Source organism: Muntiacus reevesi, chromosome 22, assembly GCF_963930625.1.
Source record: "Muntiacus reevesi chromosome 22, mMunRee1.1, whole genome shotgun sequence".
In the NCBI taxonomy this organism is placed as follows: domain Eukaryota; kingdom Metazoa; phylum Chordata; class Mammalia; order Artiodactyla; family Cervidae; genus Muntiacus; species Muntiacus reevesi.
In genome coordinates, this window is record NC_089270.1 from 44,230,355 (window position 1) to 44,248,619 (window position 18,265).

General features: G+C 45.4%; 1 protein-coding gene across 4 annotated transcripts in view; it reads right to left on the reverse strand.

Annotated features, from left to right (window-relative positions):
• The window catches only part of KIT (KIT proto-oncogene, receptor tyrosine kinase), a 91,056-nt gene extending 73,950 nt beyond the window's left edge, over positions 1–17,106 (reverse strand). For all 4 annotated transcript variants that reach the window (XM_065914436.1, XM_065914435.1, XM_065914434.1 and 1 more), the window contains exon 1: positions 16,980–17,106. In XM_065914436.1, the coding sequence (XP_065770508.1) occupies positions 16,980–17,046 (67 nt within the window). In that variant the 5' untranslated portion in view covers positions 17,047–17,106. The remainder of the gene's footprint in view (positions 1–16,979) is intronic.
• Between the last annotated feature and the right edge of the window lie 1,159 nt (positions 17,107–18,265).

Below are 18,265 nucleotides of genomic sequence, written 5' to 3' on the forward strand. Positions count from 1 at the left end.
GATGCTCAACATCACTCATTATATCAGAGAAATGCAAATCAAAACCTCAATGAGGTACCGTTACACGCCAGTCAGGATGGCTGCTATCCAAAAGTCTACAAGCAATAAATGCTGGAGAGGGTGTGGAGAAAAGGGAACCCTCTTACACTGTTGGTGGGAATGCAAACTAGTACAGCCACTGTGGAGAACAGTGTGGAGATTTCTTAAAAAACTGGAAACAGAACTGCCATATGACCCAGCAATCCCACTTCTGGGCATACACACCGAGGAAACCAGATCTGAAAGAGACACGTGCACCCCAATGTTCATCGCAGCACTGTTTATAATAGCCAGGACATGGAAGCAACCTAGATGCCCATCAGCAGACGAATGGATAAGGAAGCTGTGGTACATATACACCATGGAATATTACTCAGCCGTTAAAAAGAATTCATTTGAATCAGTTCTAATGAGATGGATGAAACTGGAGCCCATTATACAGAGTGAAGTAAGCCAGAAAGATAAACACCAATACAGTATACTAACGCATATATATGGAATTTAGAAAGATGGTAATGATAACCCTATATGCAAAACAGAAAAAGAGACACAGATGTATAGAACAGACTTTTCGACTCTGTGGGAGAAGGCGAGGGTGGGATGTTTCGAGAGAACAGCATTGAAACATGTATATTATCTAGGGTGAAACAGATCACCAGCCCAGGCTGGATGCATGAGACAAGTGCTCGGGCCTGGTGCACTGGGAAGATACAGAGGGATCGGGTAGAGAGAGAGGTAGGAGGGGAGATCGGGATGGGGAATACATGTAACTCCATGGCTGATTCATGTCAGTGTGTGACAAAACTCAGTGCAATGTTGTGGAGTGATTGGCCTCCAACTAGTGAGAATAAATGGAAAAAAAACAACAACAAAAAAAAACTAAGAAAAATGAAAGAAAAAAATTCACTTCAGAAATAAAGGGTAAATAAAAAGAACACAAGAGCAAATAAAATGAATAATGCTTCAAAAGAAGTAGAAGGAGGAAAATGTTTTAATTCTGTCAAATTATGAAGATATTAAAAGGATTTGAGGGAAAATGGTCAAAATAAAAGACGGGCAAAGAAGACCTAACATACACAAAACGGGAGCTCTAAAAGCCAAGATGAAGAAGAGAGTCAACAGCAAAAGCTGCACTGTAGGCAAATTTAAATTTATAGTCGAGCCCAGATTCCCTGCATTGTCAGTGGATTCTTTACCATCTGAGCTACCAGGGAAGTAGCACATTATGTCCCTGGGGGGTGAAAAAAAATCAACCCACAGCATCTAACACTACAGAACTACTAGACTTCAAAGAATAAAGGTAAAAAACAGTCCTTTGGGTATCTAGACAAATATATCAAGCTAAATACGAGGCAAAGAAAATCAGATTGCCAGCAGACTTTGACAACTCTTTATGTCAAAAGACAGTATAGTAAAATATTAAAGAACCTTGAGCAAAGAAAAGATGAGCCAAGGATTTATATCAAACAACCTGACTTTTAAGTATAAAAGGCAAAGGCTACAGATAAGCTTCTGTGAACATAATTCAGGAGCTACTTCCCATGAGTGCTGTCTGAGGTACGTTACAGAACGAGCTACAGAAAACCAAAATTTCAGGAAAGACAAGACCTAAGCCCTGCTGGCAAGCATTAAATATACATTTACTTGCAGAACTAAGATTAAATGATGATTAAAAAAAGGAGATAGCAGAATATGTGACTGCTATATATTGTGATAAAGTAATTTTGGTGCAGTTTCAGAAAAGTTAGGGGATGGAAGAGTACCTGCAAAGCAGAATATGCTTGCTGACTGCCTTATAGATAGTAATTGGGAGTACAAGAGTATCTCTTCAAATCCCAAGCTAGGAGAGAAAAGGGAAAGAATAGACTAGTAACTAATTTGAATGTTATTCACAGAAGGCAACCAAATAAGAAATTGGGCCCAGAAAGAGTGAACCAAGAATATTATATAAAGGTATTGGTATAAAGGCAACCATTAGAACAAAAGCCAAAAATTTTGCAAGTACTCAACAGTATAAACAGGGAAAGAAAATAAAATTATAGAGGAACACACCATCTATTGATGTTATCTTGTTAAAAAAGAAACCAAAGCTCAGTATAATCATACTTCTATATGACAAGTTCACAGGAAATTCAGGAAACAGAGCATGTTAAACAGCCCACAGGAATGCAGGCAGCAGCATTTGGACTGTGGAAAACTGCACAGAACAAATCCTCAGTTTCTTCAGCAAACACTGGGGAAGACAGCCTACAAATTAGAAATGACTTAAAGGCCGCACCAGCCAACTGACAATGTGGCTCTTGTGCTGATTCTAGCAAAAATTTATATATTCACATATGTTTTCATATTTATTTTCAATAAGGGAAATGTAAATCCTGGATACTCAATGACGTTGTGGAACTTCACTGATTTTGAAGGCTGTGACACTGGCATCGTTATGTCCAGAGAAGGGAATCTTTCTATTTTAGAACTACACACTGAAAACATTCACAAATGAATTTCTGCAATGCTTGACATATGCTTCAAAATAATGGGAGGACAAGGTGGGATGGATCCCCTGGCAGTCCAGTGGTTAGGACACAGGCTTTCACTACCATGGACCAGGGTTCGATTCCTAGTCAGGGAACTAAGGATCCCACAAGACACAAGGCGTGGCCAGAAAAGGAAAACAAAATGGGAGGATGAAGTAAGGAAGCAAGACTGGTGCTGATCAACTGCTGAAGCCGGATGATGGGTATATGAGGGTTCGTTACATTTGTCTCCGTGTGTGAGACGGTCCCATAATTATTATATATAAGCCTGTGTACATGCTATGCCGATTCAGTCATGTCTGACTCTTGGTGACCCTACGGACTGTAGCCAACCAGGCTGCTCTGTCCAGAGAATTCTCCAGGCAAGAGTTCTACAGCGGGTTGCCATGCCCTCCAGGGGATCTTCCCGACCTGGGGATAGAACCCACATCTCTTAACATCTCCTATATCGGCAGGTGGGTTCTTTACCACTAGCACCACCTGTGAAGTCCCAATATATAGACTTACATTTCTGTGTATTTTAAAGCTATATTTATATAGTTTTTAAAGTTATTGTGAGATCCAATTCCTCCATCTTGAAATAAACTGGCTGCTAATCAGTTTTCAAATAACCCAGGAAATAGCTGAGAAGTCACAGGCCCCTCTCCTGTTTCCTTCCTTCCCTAGTCAACCGAGAGCAAACTTAAACAAAGTCTAATACGTTTAGGCTCTGATGTTCTCACCCCAAACAACAGGTGCTAATGAATGATGATGACACTGGATTTTTATTTTATTTCTGCTCTCAGTTTAGAAACACTAGTCTTCCATCAAATCTAGACTAAGTGCTTTAAAGTAACTGATTTCGTAATTACTTAAGCGCCCGCACTTGTATACCTAAGGCTGTTGGTTTCATCAGAATTGTTACCTGACACTGTACCAAGCACCTGAGTTCCCACCTTAATGCGGTCATTAAGTAACCATAGCTGTAGTCAGTGCGGATGCCTTCTCTTCCACACAAAACTCTTGAGGGTACCCCTGGCTGTCCCCAGACAGTCTTCATCATGGATTCTTTCCTGAGGATAGACACTGCACCACCAAAGGTGGCGCGGCCCCACTCCACACCCAAGAGTGGACAGAGGAAGGACTTCCCTGTCCTGTGTGCCGAGAGCATCCATGCTCACTGCGGGGAGTCCTCGATTTGAAGCCAGAGGGCTGATCACTTTATGGACCTCTGAAAGTTCATCCTAAGGCTCAAATGCCAAGAAGTCATCCTGTCCTTTCATCCAAACTACCGCAGTAACAGTGGAGTGGAAACACCATGCCCAGCATGAAACAGTGGCCACACTGTTTTAGCTTCACCACGACCTGCATGCTTTGTCAGACTCAAAGCGATAAATAACCAGGTATCGTTAAAAATGGAAGGTGGTCAATCTAATCAAGAAAAAGACGAAAGAATGTGAAAAGGAGGTACAGAGCCTCCCGTCCTTGGAGACAGACTGGAGAGCATTCAATTCAGCCTGCCTCCCTGAAGCATCTCTCTCAGCTGTGAAAAACCATTCTGGTCCATTCTGAGAAAAAAATGGTTCCAAACCTACAGAAGGATGACGGACTTTTGGCACATTCAAGACTCCACGAACTCCTGAGAAGTGAAGACATTTCCTGGCATTGTGGACACTTCTGTCACCCACTTTGGTACATCCTTCATCAGTATAGTCTCATACCTGCTAGAGAGGCTGAAGTTACATGACAAGCTGGGAGGCTGGGATGTGCTCAGCCCTTTGAGGGCATCACAGAGGCAGACAGGACTCAGGAGACAAACCGAGTTGCCGCGACCCTGTTCCCTCCCCACTCCCATCTCTCTCCCTTTTGCCTCCTCTGGCCCCTCCTTCCCTGTGACCCCCAACCCTCGGAGAAATCTTGCCTTTCTTTACTCCCTTCTTTAATTGACCCTAATGCAAAATAGAAATATATCTAAATAAAGTTTCTTTCTCGCTAAGAGACCCTAGACTTTTTCTTTCTTCTGGGTTCTTTGTAAACCTGGGTTCAGGAAAAGAATTCACTAGAACATAAGCCCCAAAAGCACAAGGATCTTTGCCTCCTCATGGCTATGCCCCGCCACCGCATCAATAATTATTTGTAAACAAATCTATAAAGTCCTGGTACATGTAGGGTCCATTGAAAAGATACTGAAGGAACGAAGAGAATGAAGCTGTAAACTTTAAGCACTATAGCTTTATGCCCAGAGGTGCGGCTCCAAGATTCCCACATGGAGAGAGAAGCCACCTGCACCTGCCTGGACTGTGCCCACCTGCCTGGATTGTGCTCACCTGCCTGGACTGCGCCCACCTGCCTGGATTCTGCCCACCTGCCTGGATTCTGCCCACCTGCCTGGACTGTGCTCACCTGCCTGGACTGTGCTCACCTGCCTGGACTGCGCCCACCTGCCTGGACTGCGCCCACCTGCCTGGATTGTGCTCACCTGCCTGGACTGTGCCCACCTGCCTGGATTCTGCCCACCTGCCTGGACTGCGCCCACCTGCCTGGACTGCGCCCACCTGCCTCACAGCAGGCTGCTCACTACCGGAGCACTTTCGGCATCCTGGCCAGCCTCTCCTTAGAAGGCACTCATTCTGAAACTAAAGTGATCATTTAAAATAATATCCCTTGAAAATGCTGGAATGGAAATTAGGCTACACATTCAGATCTCCTTAAAAAATTCATAAACCCTTCTACATATGCTAGTTTATTTTAAAAGGCTGGAAAGAAGGGTCCTTTTTCATGAAAGTGAGCTAGAAACTTGCCTACAATTTCCCTGTAGTAAATATACTAACTATTCTAAAATAACGAGAAAAACATTTAAACATCCCAACTAACTGTTTTCAACTGGTGATTCTAATGACGTATTTTTAAAGAAAGGATGCTAGTTTAATTTAACTAATGACGAAAAGCCTAAAGGCTGTGCGGTTTTACCAGGCTGTTTCTTGAGATGAAAATCTTCCATCAGCCGTTAAAAAAGAAATCTACATTGTGAAGAACATGATGGAAACACATTTTTAACATTTTACAAACTATAAAACACACTTTAAAAGGAGCCACAATCTTTCCAAGTAGAATAATTCTCAATTTTTTAAGCCATTTTAGTCTTGTTTTCTTTAAAACATGTCCTAGCCAAGTAGAAAAACAGCCAAAAGCCACACAAAACCACTAATATTTTCCCCAGAAGTCAAATCTACATTAGATCCGTTTCTATAAATACTTCCCTTCCAATAAAACAGAGACATCAATTACCAAACCTGATAACGCCTCCTTTGTTCAAACCCTGCAAAGCAATTCCTCTGCTAAATCTGCATAGGCCATTATATTTAACTTACTGGCAGCCCTGATTGTTTTCAAGAATTTTAAAACCTTGAAATAATCTGAGTCACCTGGGGTAAAACCAAATGTTTATGCTTCACTAAAGAACTTAAGAGATACAAAGGAAAAAGTAAGGACTTCTCTTTTCATTTACCCTATTATTTTTTTTATCCATTAGGTCAAGTACAAGGCATTCCCTGGAAAATACCATCACTCACATCTTTATCTCAAATCATAGTTCCACCTCTCACAAATAGCTACCTGCTTTGGAAAGGGCAGTAACCAGCACCCCTCATTACCTTTGGAGAGCAAAAGAAAGCAGGAGTCGCAATACTTATATCAGATAAAATAGACTTCAAAATAAAGGCTGTGAAAAGAGACAAAGAAGGACACTACATAATGATCAAAGGAGCAATCCAAGAAGAAGATATAACAATTATAAATATATATGCACCCAACATAGGAGCACCACAATATGTAAGACAAATGCTAACAAGAATGAAGGGGGAATTAACAATAACACAATAATAGTGGGAGACTTTAATACCCCACTCACACCTATGGACAGATCAACTAAACAGAAAATTAACAAGGAAACACAAACTTTAAATGACACAATGGTCCAGCTAGACCTAATTGATATCTATAGGACATTTCACCCAAAACAATCAATTTCACCTTTTTCTCAAGTGCACATGGAACCTTCTCCAGAATAGATCACATCCTGGGCCATAAATCTAGCCTTGGTAAATTCAAAAAAATTTAATTACGTTCTTAATACAGGACTAGGGAACCCAGAGCAGATCAGAATTCTTTTCAAGGCTTGAGGGTTTTACTTGCTGCTGGGGATTTTTTTGTTTGCTAAACAAATGAATTTATGCATATTTATGCATAAATTTATGTTGCATACCTGAGTTACCATTATAATAAATATTTAAAATTTGTTAATAAGTTAAGACTCAAAGATTATCTCTTGCTATTACCAGATGTTGAGCATACAAAACCTGTGATCTTGGCTGGGGGCGAGGGTGGGTAGGTAGGAAGGCAGGGGAGGGTAATCAGCCCTGGACTTAAAAGCAACTTCAAGTACACATCTGTGGACCTACTCTGGATGCGCACTGTGCAGACTCTGTGTGTGTGTGTGGTGTGTGTGTGTGTGTGTACGTGCACACGCGCACGTGCGTGCACTGGGCATAGTGTATATGTGTGTGTGTTAGTTGCTCAGTTGTGTCTGACTCTTTGCGACTCCAGGCTCCTCTGTCCATGGGTTCCTCCAGGCAAGAATACTGGAGTGGGTTGCCATTTCCTCCTCCAGGGGATCTTCCCAACCCAGGGACTGAACCCAAATCTCTTCAGCATTGGCAGGCAGGTTCTTTACTACTAGCGCCACCTGGGAAGCCCACAATATATGTAATACCATGCAAAAGTGAGATCTACACTCTTCCTAAAATTACTTCTCTGAGTGAGCACCTCCTTGACCAGATGACACTTATAAAAATCTCATCACATATGGCATTATAGGAAATACTGCAATTACCGAAGAAAAATCCAGATGCCCTAAAACTTATCCTCTCTCATATTCTGTTAGTCTCCACAGAGATTGTTTTCTACGGGAGTCTTTCAGCTAGCTGCCACCTTCTGCTTCCACTGTTCACACCTTGACCAATCGCCCCACTTCAAGGTTTAACTTGGTTTCCAAATCTTCCTTGCAATCAGCCATTCTACCTGAGCCCAATGCGATACAATATGTGTCTTACTTAGCTTCTGGACCCGAACTGTTCTTTAAGTCTTATTATAAATTTTACTACATTAGCATCTACCTAACACTTCTGTTTCCATAGATTCCCACTTCCTTCAAGGCAGGAAATCACATCTCAGAAATCTTCATGCATGACGACATGACAGGTGAAATGATGTAATCAACTAGAGACTGCTGAATTGCAGTTCCATTTCTACCACCTTCCCCTGCTGGATGCTCGGCTGATTTAACAACTGCCATTGAACCATGACCACCAAATGACCAAAGGGAAGGGGCAGATGCGAAGGGAAGTGAGAATGCTGGGCCAGCCCCAGAGCAAACAGTCCATCCCTGAGTAATCAAGGGGAAAGGGCTTCCTTCATCCTTACAGACCTCAGCCTCTGTGCAGCCTGGCTGACTGTGTCTCAGAATCACCAGCCGGTGGGGCAACCACAGAGCACAGCCATTCTTAGGGCAGGCTAATTACGGCTGATTATAATTACTCTAGACCTCCAACTTCCTTGTTTTTATTCTGGCCCTCAGCTTAAGCTATGGCACTGTACAATTCATTCTGTGGTTATTTTCACCATCCCCACCTCCAATACATCAATCAATAACCCAGTTTTAGGTGCAAGTTCCTTATTGGCTACCTTCAATATAACCCAAAATTGCAAAGATCCTGTTAGTCTACCCAGAATTGATGAGAAACACTCCACTCCACAGCCACAGCAGTGAAGAGAGAAAAGGGGATGGTTATTTTATTTAGCAAAGATTTCAGGTAGGCCCCTAAACAGTCATCATACCAACTGGGGGGCGCAGGACCTAACCATTTAAAGACAAAAATTACTTACTTGGCTTCTGCCATACCTGCAGCCAAGACCCTATAACTAGTTCTGGTAACACAATAAAGTCTTTTCAACCCTTCCAATCAAAGGATTTTCCACCCAAACAAAAAAACCTAACTTCCCTTCTGGGGCAATTCAAACTAGTCTTATTTAGTCGCATTCTTCACTCATGTTCTGCAAATATTTGAAGACTGTCATTCACTAAACCTCCCTTTACCTTATCTTCTTCAGGCTTAATAAATCCAATTTCTTTAAGTTGTTTTCAAAGGGCCTATTTTCCAAAGCTTTAATCAACTCTATATCCTCTTCTATACCTAAAACATCCATTTTATTCTCTGAGAAAACCAATAAACATACTTTTTTAATGGTCTAATGCAGAGAATAAATGCAGAATTATCTTCCTGTCATCGACTTCTTTTCAGGAAAATTTACTTTTCATTACATGACTGGTACACAACACATAATTCTTTCTAATCCCCAAATCCTACTGTAACATTACAGAGCCATGTTCTGTTGACCTTTGGAGCTTAAGTTTTGTTTTTCACTTGGACCTGACCCTAAGAAGAATTTCATTTATAGCTATCGTAGTTTCTGTGCAATTGAGTTTCAAGAAAATGCAGCCTGTAAGTAACCAAAAAACAAACATAGCATCACATGCCCTCTTTCAAAAGGGCTCATCCTCTTAGCTTTATTTCTGTTAATTCCATAGCACCCCCAGTTCTGTTACCACACCCACAGTAACTCCTGTTCCCCCTCCTCACTATCTCATCAGTGACTGGCAAATCCAAAATGCCTGTAAGTTGGCCAAGTGAATTAACCAAATCCGCCACCTTTATCTTCCCCTTATATCTAAAGGGTTTCTCTTTCTCTCCAGAGCATGCACCCCAACACCCAAGCACTCAGTTTTTCATCCAAAGACCATCTAATCATCTAAAGAGTGTCACTGATGGACCCCTGTCCAGCTCCCCCTAACATGTAACGCTCAAAGGCTTAATCCCATTCTAACAGAGGCTCAGAAACTCTTTCTTAGATATTTGTACACCCATGTTCATAACAGCATTCTTCACAACAGTCAAAAGGGAGAAGACAAGTGTTCACTGATGGATGAATGGATAAACAAACTGGTAGACACGTACGTGTACACGCATTGCCTTCCTTAAAAAGGAAGGAAATTCCAACGTACACCACCACATGGTGGTTTAGTCACCAAGTCATGTCTGACTCTTGCAACCCCATGGACTGTAGCCCACCGGCCCCTCTGTCCATGGAATTCTCCAGGCAAGAATACTGGAGTGGGTTGTCATTTCCTTCTGCAGGGGATCTTCCCAACCCAGGAACTGAACGAGGCAGATTCTTTACTGACTGAGCTAGGAGGGAAGCCCTGAAACTTGAAGACAGTATGCTAAATGAAATAACCCAGTCACAAAGACAAGAGCTGAATGACTTCTCTTATGTGAGGTCCATAGAGCGTCACAATCATACAGACAGAAAGTAGAATGATGGTTGCCAGGGGCTGACGGACTGTTTCATGGGTTGAGAGTGCTAGGTTTTTGTAAGATGGAAGTGTTCGATCTTAAATAAAAATGTGAATACCACGGAGCTGTGCACCAAAGAATGTTAACGATGGTAAACTTTATGTGTGTTTTACTAAAACTTAAACACACACACACTCCTTAGTTTCAGCTGCCCACAGCAAGGGGTGCCCAAGTTCTCGGAGCTGGTTGGGGAGTGTGCCCCAGGACAAAACGGTGGAGCAGACAGCCCTGGACTAGTGAGCAAAGCTGGGAGGGCCACTGCTGGGTCAAGTCTACCGTAGCCTTGACTACAAAAGCATTTTGCAGAATCTGGACCAAACCCAACACTAAAACAACCCTCCCCCACCAATGATCCTTGAGGCCAACCAAAGTCCTCCTTTCCAGCCTCTTCCCTCCAATTCCTTACCCCTAGTCCTAACACGAATTGAGTCTTCAAATAAGATCTTAATCTCTTGCCCCCTCTTTCAGGAGTTTTTTCCAATACAAGCCCCAACTACAGACACTCTGCCCTCCTTTAAAGTGTAGATCTTAGTGTCAAATATTATCTCCCATATGGACACTTTTACTGATCCCTGATCTCTATCACATGCCCACCAAGATGTAAACTCCTCTCCTTTGAAATACTGCCTGGGTACTCTGCACTTATGACACCAAATTCTACTTCAAATTGATGGTTCTGCTCTCACTTTATTCCTCCACAGCCCAGGAGTCCACACGTACAGTACCTGCAAGGACCAAAGCATAGGGATTGATCATCCTTTGCTAAACTGAATCTGAAATGCTGACTGAGCAGAGCTCTATACACATGCTGGAGAAGAGGCGAGAGTCTGAACTATACTGGCTGAGCACTGCTGTGTCAGGTGGTGGGGGCAATGGACAAGCCCAGCCTGGTCCTTCAACAGCTGGAGAAGCACCCCATACAGTCATGGAGGAGCCCCTCCCTCTCGAGACTTTCAATGCCACTTTACAAGGCATAGGGTTCAGGGACCCTCCGTGAGCTACACTTATTATTCACAGTGAGAAAATGGCCATCTACAGAACTTTCCCCTCCTAGACTTTTATCCAGAAAGCTGCACCCCCTTTTGTAGAAAGCAGTTATGAATAAGGTTAAACATAGAACCAGGGAGAGAACACAACGCTAACTGAATCTTAAAACAAACAAACAAACAAAAAACAAAACAGACATTAAATGGATCAGCTTCAGGACTTCCCTGGGGGTCCAGTGGTGAAGACTCCATGCTTTCACTGCAGCGGGTGCAGGTTCCATCTCTGGTCAGGGAACTAAGATCCCGGCATACCTCTCCATGAGGTCAAAAAATATATATATATAAGTAAGAAAATTACAATAAATGGATAAACTTCATCTTGATCTGGGCTTCCCTGGTGGTTCAGATGGTAAAGAATTTGCCTGCAATGCAGGAGACTCGGGTTCGATCCCTGGGTCAGGAAGATTCCTTGGAGAAAGGAATGGCAACCCACTGGAGCATTCCTGCCCCATTCCAGTATTTCTGGAGAATTCCATGGACAGAGGAGCCTGGTGGGCTACAGACCATAGGGTCGCAAGAGTTGGACCCGACTAAAGCAACTAACACTAACTCGTCTTGATTAATACCAAGACAAACCCCTCTATGTAACCTGGTCTTAAACCATTTCTAAATTTCTTTCCCAAGAGACAAAGCTCAAAAAGAAACATTAAAATCAGCCTGATGGTGGAGTTCCCATGCTTTCCCTGTAAGGGACGCTATGCAAAATGTGTTTTGTGCATAATCTAATTTTCTCCTTCCAGTAGCCCTATGCCATCATTCCCATTTTACAGGTGAGGAAATGAAGCTTGAGCGAGGTGAAGGGTCTCATCCCAAGTCACAGAGCTGGCAAGAGGTAGAACTGGATTAAAAAAAAAGAGAGAGAACTGGATAAAAACCCAGCTTGTCAATTTCAGAGCCCAAGCTCTTAACTGGTATGCCACATGCCCTGAATAGCAATTTCACATAAACTTTAAAGTTCAAAAAAGCCTTAAAAACATAGCTGTCAGAAAGGTATGCAGCCAAAGATATCTAGCAAAATTATTTCATAACTAAAAGGTAAGCACTAAGGCTAACACATAAGATGAATGGAAAAAATTAGGAGCGATAAATATTTTCACCGGAGAAATCTGGGTTTTTTTCCTCCTGAGGAAAAAATAGTCCAAGATCTGTTCAATCTCTAAGACTAGCGATTCCCAACTGTTATGTCAAAAGCTATGTAAAATTCAAGACAAAAATTAAAGTTTATTTCATTTTAAAAGTTGTCAAAAATCTGTTGGTATCTGCATGCAAGGGTTTTAAAGAGAAATAGTCAAATGCTACACACTTATGAAGTTTCTTCATTTGTTAGGTGGCCATCCCATCCCAGAACATATGCCAAGTATTTTTACAAGAATTTGTTTCTAATCTTTAAAGTAATCATATTAGAGAAGGCATTAATTCCATTTTACGGATAGCAATAATTTCTAATTTATAGATAATAATTATGTATTAAACTTGACATGTATTGAGTATGTACCATGAGTGTGCCAGGCATCACCATGCTAAAAACTTTATATGTAGCCACATACTTACTGACAGAGAGGTTAAGTAATTTTCCCAACGTCACACAGCTAAAACTAGGATGAAAGAGGGAAGCTCAGCAAGAGTAAGCAATTCATTCCAAGGTCACAAAGCTGTCAGTCATGGAGTCAGCAGACTAAGACAAGGCTGTCTTATTCCTTAGGCCTGTGCGCCTTCCACCAGGTACCTGCAATATCCCACCTGTGCTCACTGGAGCCCAAGGCTAAATGCCTAAAAGCCTGACTGGTAGTAGAGAAGGACTGTCTAGGGCAACAGGAAGAGCTGAGGTTCCATGTAAAGAGGCAATTTTCAGACGAGATCGGGCACGTTCAGGGTGGTATGGCCGTAGACTGGAGGCAATTTTCAATTCTTCAAGAGAATTGAGAAATCTAGATTTTGATACAAATTCTCCATATTTTAAATACTTCCCCAGTGTTTTCCAAAAACAGCATCATGTGAGCCAAACAAAACACATCCAAGTAAGGGCTATTGGTTTACAATTAAGTGTCTGAAGTCAAAAATGGGCTATCTCAAGTCCAAAATGTCAGAAACCAGAGCTGCAAAGCCAGGCTTATTCATAAGTCCTCTACTTTCAACAATGATTTATACTGAATTCGCTCTATATTCAAACTTTTACCTCTGGTAACTCCCTTGAAGGCCCTCTTCACTCTGGATTTACAGCCATGAAAATATCTATTCAAGTTAGAGACCACGTGTGAAATGTTGCCTGCCTAAGGTTTCTTCAAATGTCTTTCAGTGCCTGTTTTTAAAAAGACACCAAACACAGTAACATTTAGCACACTTCCCTAGCCTGTCGGCTGTTAAACTAAATTCATTCTGGAAAATACCGCTGCAGCCTTGACCATTGCCTTGAGGGGTTCCCGCATTGCAGTCCAGCTTCAAGAATTCCGCTCAGGACACCACGGCTCATTTCCTGGTATCCTTTAATCAGCTGGGGAGACTTCAGGAAATGAGTCAAAATCCTAAAACCAACTTTTAGCGGCCGTCAACAACAGCAGCAAAATCCATCACCACAACATCTGTACATAAACGTGCTCCAAGGGAAGCCCACAGAATAACTTGGCACACCATTTGTTTGGGAGAGAGAAAGGTTTTGGGTGGTGAACTGCATTATAACTCACGGTGCTCATCCAGGGTAAATGGCCAATGGTGTTATCCATCGCTGAGGGTTTTCTCTCTTACAAGTTCACCACAAGTATACAATGCAAAGACCACTTTTTTTTTTTTTTTAATACAGTGGGGATGGAAAAAAATTTCAACTAACTTGCATCATCATCATTTTAGAGACAGCGCGTCTTCATTTTGGAGGGATTCTAACTGGAACAGGACAGTTCCCACCTAAAGCCCTCAAGCTGTGTCCTTCAGTCTCAGTCATGTCCAGCTCTTCTCGACCCCATGGACTAGAGCCGCCAGGCTACTCTGTTCATGGGACTCTCCAGGCAAGAATACTGGAGTGAGTGCCCTCATACCCAGCATCCAAAGGGGAGCTATCATACATACATATCATACATACCCCTGGGGAGCCATCACTGAATGACTCCCCCTTTGATGAAACTTCCCTCAAATTGAGAACTCTAGTTCAGACACCCTGTGACAGGCAATTCAAGGTCTTTTTTCACCAACATTGGGAAGGTAATAATCTTGGCCAGCCTATATTCCCAGAACCTCCAACAATGCCTAGCATACAATATGGTTTCAAATAAATCTCACTTTATAACCGATTGAGAAATCATGTGAAAGTATATACACCTGGGCAGATGGGGCCAATCTCAGGCTTCACCACTGATTATTGTGGGAACTGGCTTATTCTCAGCCAGTCTCTCCAGCTTTGGTATGGATTGTAACAGGACTACCTCCAGGGCTTATCGAGAGGACTGGAAATTTCAGGCAATGGGCCCCAGAACGGGATCTGGCACTAATGTGAAATTTAAGGTACACTAGAAAAACATGTTGCAGTAACACAGCATGAGTGATTCATAAAGTCTTAAGGAAAAAAAAAATGTGTGGATGGGCGGGAGGGACCAGAGAGGGCATAAATGAATTATCTGGGTTTCCTGTATAAGACCGTCATGTTATTTCCAGCAGGATAATAATCCAGAATGTTCTGCGTCCAGCTGCTGAGAATGACTCTAGCCTCACATCTGCAGGAACGAGGACAGGGTATGATTCACTATTCCTTGCAGGTTCATCCTGCTAGGTACAGGAGTTGTAAACATTGCAAGGGCTGGGGGGCGGAAATGGAGGATCCTGCAGAGTGGATCCTAGCCCTCAAAGGGAAACTGTAGGCAAGCATGTGGATTGGAGAGAACACACACCTCGCTGCTTTAACCAGAGTCAGACGAGTAGGGTATCACCAAGGAGTCTCTCTGACCAGGAGAGGCAGTGGAATTTCAAGGAGGCGGGAAGGATTCAAGGAAGGAATTCAGAAGAGGTATAGAGTCTATGCTCACGACACTGAAAGAGGAGAATCTGGGACCCAAAGGATCCTTCATGGTGCAGACCCCTCACTACCCTGTGGAGGATCGTGTCCTCCCCTGAATTTAAGGGACTGGCACAATGGCAGGCAGCCAATAAAAGCTGAGAAAAGAACCGGAAAGGCAGCAGGAGCCTTTGTCACTACACCACACTGCCCCCCAGGAGCCAGACCTTAAAATCCCCTTTGCCAAAACATTCTCTAGGATGGAGCAGGCTAATTCTGAGGAAGAAGGGAGCTATTCATTTAATTTTCTAAAAAATGGTTAACAGTCGGGGTGGTGGTTCTCGTGCCCCCATCGGGTCCAGTGCACATGTCTTAAATGAAATTAAAATATCAAGGCACCAAGATGTAAGGGACCAAACATCTCATTTGAAGCTTAGGCAGTCAAAATGAGCCACCGGAATCCGGCCACTCGTTCCTGATCCTACCTCTCTTCCCCACAGGAAAGCCCTCACAATGCCTTAAGATTTTATGCGAAAACTAACCAGCAGTCAGAAAACTGACGAGACAGCTCCACAATAGTTGATAGCGATGCTTCCTCTGGAGCCCCTGAATTCCAGTTCAGACTCACTTTCTATCAAGTTAGCCTTACGGGTTTAAAAAAAAAAAAATGACGTGGGAAATAGCAGAGCTTCAAGGGGTTAGCTGGGCGACTTTCACTCGCTTGCGCACCAGCGACACCCAGAAAAAGAGGGGGCAGGAATGTGATTGAGGGCTTCCAGGAGCCTGCAAATCCTCCTCCTCCACCTGAAAACCCAAGTTCCCGCGCAGATATAACCGATTTTCACAACAGCTTTAAAATTTAAGTAAGATTTGCAGAAAGTTACGTTCCGTCTCCCACCCCCCACCTCGGGCAGCCGTTAAGTCAGTCACGCGAGAGGGTGTGTTGCGAGTCTCAATATTCCCAAGGGAAACGGACCTGCGCTTGGAGGTCGCAGACACCGAGTGAGGGGCTGGCAGAGCCCCGTCAGCCTGGCCGGGCACACCGCCGGGCGTGGGTGGCGGCCGGGGTCGGGGACCGCAATGTCTGGGCGCGCCATCCCTGTCTCCCCCGGGAGCAGGCAGCAAACGCAGCCACCAGCCGCTCCGAGGCGCGTTGCAGGAAAGAAACGGCACGCGGCAGAAAGGGGCGAGCCTCGGGCACGGATGTACAAAAGCAAAGTCTGCAACCTAGCGGCTGCTTTCCACACCCCTGCCCAAGTTGTCTCCGGAGCCGCACCTCCAGGTTCGCGGCCACAGAGCCGCACGCTCCCCGCTGCTGAAAGCAACACCGGGGGACCGAGGACGCCGCAGCCTTCGACTCCGGTCCAGCGTGGCGCCTGGAGCAGAGGAGGCAGCGGGTGCGTCCCCAGCTCTGGGGCACAAAGAGCGCCGCGGTTTGGAAAGCAGCCGCAGCAAAGAAAAGGCTCTCCTCCAACTTCGCCCTCGGCGCGGCTGAGAACCCGCGGGCCGGTTCTCACGCACAACTTTTAACAAAAGGAAGCAACGGCCGCGCCTCGGCCGGCGGAGATAAGGCGCTGCGTGAGAACTCCCTCGCCGCCCGCCTCTGACCCCGCTCACCTCGCCCTCCTCACAAAAGCAGCCCTAAACTCACACGCAACCCGCTGCCCTCAGCCTAAGCCCCTCGCCGCCCGCCTTCCTGGAAGACCCGCAGCTCAGCGCCCCCACCACTGGCTGCCGAGGGCTCCCGGCGCAGGTGAGCCGGGCAGGGCGCAGGAGAGTCCCGGGGCCGCCCCGAATCTTCCAGAGGCTGAAACGCACCGGCAGCAGAGGGGCCGGCAGCCCCCTCTCCCCAGCCACCCCAACGTATTCGGACCCTCACGGGGCGCAGCTGCGCCGGGGGGGCGCGGTCCGAGTACCCGCAGCGCCCTCCCACCTGTCTGGACGCGGAGCAGGAGCAGCAGAACGAAGAGGAAATCCCAGGCGCCGCGAGCGCCTCTCATCGCGGTGGCTGCGCTGGGACCGGAGCTCTGTTCCACGTTCCGGCTCTCGCCCGAGTGCCGCGAGCGCGGCAAAGCCGAGCCCCCAGAGCCGCGAGCGCCGAGCCGCGGCCCCTCCTCCCAGCGCCCTCCCCCTGCGCGACGGCCACGCCCCTTCTGCGCGCCCCTCCTCGCCGCCCCTCCCTCCCTCCGGCCTGGGTCTTGCTCCCTGGCGGCGGCGTCCGACCCCTGCTCCTGCGAGGTGCTGATCCCGGGGGACTGAGCCCGCGGGGAGTGGGTGGGCACGTCGGCCCTCGCCCCGCGCCCACGACCCCCAGAGCCCATACATCTCTCCACCTCTCCGCCCCGGTGATGTTCCCGGACGAGAGTGGTGTTGCCCGCCGCGCGCTTTGTGAAGCTGGGCACCGCGCGCACATCAGGGGATCGGCCCGCCACCTGGCAGATGCTCCCCAGACAATAAAGGTCCGCCACCGCCCCTCGAGCAAGCTCCCGAGGGCGGAGGCCGGACGCCGCTGGTGGTGGAGGGGCGCGGGGAACAGGAATTTGGGGGGGAGCGGAATTGGGCCCCGACATTCTCCTGTATTTCTGTTGTTCGAGGGGACCAAGCGTGGCGCCAGGAGCTGCGGTAGAAGGCTGAGCCCAGGCGTAGGTAATTTTTAAAGCTGTTTCTGCACCTGCTCCTCGGCCTGTAAAAGCACCGTTGGTTTCTATTGGTCGGCTTGGCCGCTGCCGAGACCTTTCTGGAGACTCGGGCTTTGGGGTAGGGAGGGGCCTTGTGAAGTTTACTCTGCGAGCTCGAGTTTTTAAACCCATTTGCGCCAAAGTTCTTGTACTAAAAGCCTTCTGAGCGTCTTTTTTTTCCCCCCTTGTACTGTTTCTGTGCCTATCAGAAGGTATTACAAGGGTGGGGGTTCTTGTGTTCCTCCTAGCCTGTAGCAAGAGCAGAACAATAGTAAAATGATCCTCTTAAGCCAAGTTTTTCACGGCCTAGGAAGTGCTTTACCCAAGGAAACAACAGTATCTGTGTAGGGTTTTATAGTTCCTCCTTATGCTGAATGTTATTTCATGCTCACAATAACAGCTTTGTGAGGTAGATAGAGCAGATAGGTTTATTATTTCAGTTCTAAAAGTGGCCCAAGATCACACAGTTAAAAGAGGGGAGACCCAGCCATTATAAGATTGACTCCAAGTATGATGAGTCTTCCCTCTGCATTCTAATAAA